Genomic DNA, 3,728 nt, shown 5'->3' with positions numbered 1-3,728 from the left:
TTCATTGGCTAATTCATACAATTTAAACAATAAATTAAACGTAGACAATTTAAATTAGATAATCAGGCTACAAAGAATAGGAAAATGGTCATGTAGTGCTGTAAATCATAGAAAGTTGATTGTAACTGAAGTGTGAAATGTGTTATAGATAAAAAGCAACATTAAAATTAAGAAATATATGTAGAATTTTACTTAATTCTTAGGGAACCAATCTGGCTGCTTAAAATACAGATTCTCTATGTCCTTACATTCATATTCATATCTTTTTAATTGCTGTGCCTACATGCCCACATTCTATTTCCATTTTCTGTTACATCTGTGCCACAAGCTTACCAGGTAAGAGTTTTTAGGACATGAAGTCATATGGACAAAAAAAAAGTTCCTACATTGAAGCCGTTTACAACCAGGAAGCTATTTTAATTTCTTCCAAACCAAAGAATCTGCAAGGCCACTTCTTTTCTGCATTTAAGATTGAACTTACAAACTTTCCACTCTAAGGTTCATAGTATTACCTAATCATGGTGACCCTTCAACATACCTGTAGGGATACACCAGGCAAACGCCCTCCTTGTTTCTTTAGAAAACAAACTATAATTCTCGACACACAAAGCCCCTTTCTAAGAATGAAGTGAGAATATAGTCTGAAGAAAAACACCAAAGTTTGTTCCTCCAATTTATTAAGAAAATGTACAGAGAGCTTAACGGTAAGACTTCTGGTAGCGGGCACGGGCTCCAGGTCCACCGAACTTCTTGGACTCGCAACGACGTGGATCTGCAACCAGCAGGGTCCTATCGTACTGGATCAGGATGTCTTTAATCTCCTTCTTGGAGGCCTCATCAACATCTGCAGGAATGCAAACAAAAAAAGTTGATCTTTAATCTCAGCGACTCTCCACTTTTAAAATCTTCAGCTATAAAACATGAACCTCTTTCTACTTTCTTAGAATTAAAAGACACTGATTTCATATATTCAACTGCCTAATTCCAGCCCTGGGATTGTGTGCCCTGATTATTAGTGGTAATCCTAAATCTTAACGATAACTCATCCTTGTTCAAACAACATTATTCAAAACACTGCTCCTTTAGACCAAAGGCTTTATTTCAGCTGAAATTCTTACAGTATTCATTAATACCATCAACTTGAAGCTGATCATTCCTAATACATAAGAGTTAAGATAAGAACAAAATGCCTGATTAATGGAATAAATAAATGCTGAATCAAACTTACACTTCTGGTAGTATGCAACCAGGGCTTTAGAGATGGCCTGACGGATGGCTGTGGAAAAAACAACATGATCAATAAGATGGTCTTATAACATGAAAACAACAGGACTCAAAAACAACAGATAAGCTTACCATAGATCTGTGCGACATGTCCACCACCCTTCACTCTGACTCTAATGTCAACGGCAGCAAAACGCTCCTTTCCAAGCAGCAGCACTGGCTCCAAAAGCTAGAAATGATAAACAGGAATTTGTAATTCAAAAGTAAAAAGGAAAACTGTATTTACCCAAATGTCAGTCTGTGTATCTTGCAGATTCATGATTATTAAACTCTAGGATTAATAAACCTTTAAACAATATTGGAAAAAAAAATGAGCATTTTTCTCAGTTTAATTACAAGTAAAATGCCAATTATAGACTTAATATAATTAAAAGCAATGTGCTCTGCATCAAAGATTCAATCCTAAAGAGCAACAGACTGGATATTTGATTCCTCAAAGTAGAAAAAAAACAGATTAGGCAAAAGAAGGATCAATATGCCATTTACAACAAAAACCACAAGCTGTGAACAGTAAACAGCATCACACACACTAGATGGTTCATACAGATGGTTCTGTCTAAAGAGCTCACCTTGTATTGGAGTGTGGCTGGTTCCACCATGTCCAGGGGTCTGCCATTAACCTTGATCAGGCCATTTCCCCTTTTGCAGTGGGCAACTGCTGTTGCTGTTTTCTGTTTTAACAAATGACAGATTAGAGACACACCAAAGAAGATTCGGATTTCTAGTAGCAGCCATAATTTATTTCAAATTTTAGAAAAACGTCAAATAGAAGATTAAAACGTCTAACCATAAATTTAAGCAAACCTGGAAATAAAAGTAATTCACGTACATCAATAAAATGATCATGCTAATGTGGTTTGATTTATAGAGCATGACATGTGGATGGTACAATTACACAAAGATTTAAAATCAAGTTGGCTCCCTTAACAATAATCAACAAATCCCTTCTTACCAACTGCTTCATTAAGTAAATCTATAACCAAATTCACTACACATGCATCTTTAACAATATAACTTCCCATTGAACCGAATCATAATATAAAAGTTCAAATGTGTTTAATGTGAAGGTAGATTTTAACATTTCTAAAAACCCAAAGTTCTATGATTCCAACTTGTACTTCAATTTAAGCGAGTTGCACGTTTTACATCTTGGTCCACAGTGCAAAGCCACTGTTTTTAGATTTCCCTTGTTTAACACACCCAAATCTCATACACACATGCCTAACAGGGCTCTTTTTTGAATAAAACTCGCTAGATCAGTCGTGTCAAACCGATTTAAGTCTTAAACATGATGTAACTTAAGAAGATGCGATGAGAAACTAAGTTGAAAGGGCTTGTAAGAGCAATGCTAACTAGCTAAGCTACACCAGCTAAAGTGTCCGGTAGTATTAATCAAGAAACAGCCCTAGGTAAGCACTTCTGATTTTTAACAAGAAAACAACAGTATCGGAAATTCATTCAGGTTATATCGGAGTAAAAGCTAATTGCTGCTGCCAATATGTAACAGAGGATCCGGTGTTTCATATTTGCTACTTTAGCTTAAATGCGCTAGCAATGCGGCGCAGCTACACCACATGTGAGTTCATTTTGGCAAATATACTTACTTTACGTCCAAACACCTGGACAGACTGCAGTGGACCTTTTGATGGCATGTTTCTGAAACATAAGCAAAACAACAACCACTTCAGATAAAGGTGATTTAATGTATTTTGAAGTTTTTTTTGTGTCCCGATAAGCGCTGACGTACCGTCCTCAGCTAGGATGCAGTACGAAGAGGCCGATGGGGTTTCACACGCCGAGAATCAGGGGTTGTAGCACGACAATTGAAGCGGCTTTGAGGTAGATATTCGACAGTTCTTTTTACTTTACGTATTTGTAGTTTGGGGATTAAACTGATTTCGTACTGCTGGGTTTAAATTCATTTTAAACAGAACTGACCCTTTTTCGTTGGTTTTTTACAGCTCAATTTATTATTCTACAAGACACAAATATTCAAACATATTATTTCTAGTAAGATAAGGGCAAAACACTAAATTTAGGTGTAGAAATAAAAGACGCATAAATTTGTATTAGTAGTTTTTTTTAATAACGGGTAGTTTTGACAAAATAAAAAAAGATTAAAATAAAAGCTCTTGATTTTTTTTTTTATGTAAGTGTTAGAACAATTATCATTGATGATGTGTGAGTTTATTACACCCTTATATTAGCTGCCTGCTGCATGTCAGAACTAATGATTTCCCCCAGTAGTTTATCTAATTAGGACAGTTCCTCTGTCAGGATATACATCTTCATTCTGCATGTTACAAAGATTTGAGAATTAATTGAGAACGGTGTCCTTGATCTAAAAAACAGTGTAATATTTTGATAAACTGGAGCCATGGATGTTTCCTCATCTGCTAACATTGATGATGTCATTATACGGCAGACTGGGGATGTATAAAATG

General features: G+C 35.6%; 1 protein-coding gene across 1 annotated transcript; it reads right to left on the bottom strand.

Moving 5' to 3' along the window:
- Positions 1-660: 660 nt before the first annotated feature.
- rps16 (ribosomal protein S16) lies at positions 661-3,134 on the bottom strand. Its single transcript, XM_038281273.1, has 6 exons — positions 3,032-3,134; positions 2,889-2,940; positions 1,854-1,955; positions 1,357-1,453; positions 1,229-1,276; positions 661-844 (listed from the first exon to the last, which is right to left on the bottom strand). The coding sequence occupies exons 2-6, from the start codon at positions 2,934-2,936 to the stop codon at positions 699-701; spliced, it is 441 nt and encodes a 146-aa protein (XP_038137201.1). The 5' UTR covers positions 2,937-2,940; positions 3,032-3,134; the 3' UTR covers positions 661-698.
- Between the last annotated feature and the right edge of the window lie 594 nt (positions 3,135-3,728).

This window comes from Cyprinodon tularosa, unplaced genomic scaffold (assembly GCF_016077235.1).
Source record: "Cyprinodon tularosa strain WSP-4 unplaced genomic scaffold, ASM1607723v1 ctg17, whole genome shotgun sequence".
In the NCBI taxonomy this organism is placed as follows: domain Eukaryota; kingdom Metazoa; phylum Chordata; class Actinopteri; order Cyprinodontiformes; family Cyprinodontidae; genus Cyprinodon; species Cyprinodon tularosa.
Note: the sequence above shows the minus strand (reverse complement) of the source record. Positions and strands in the feature narration are given on the sequence as shown.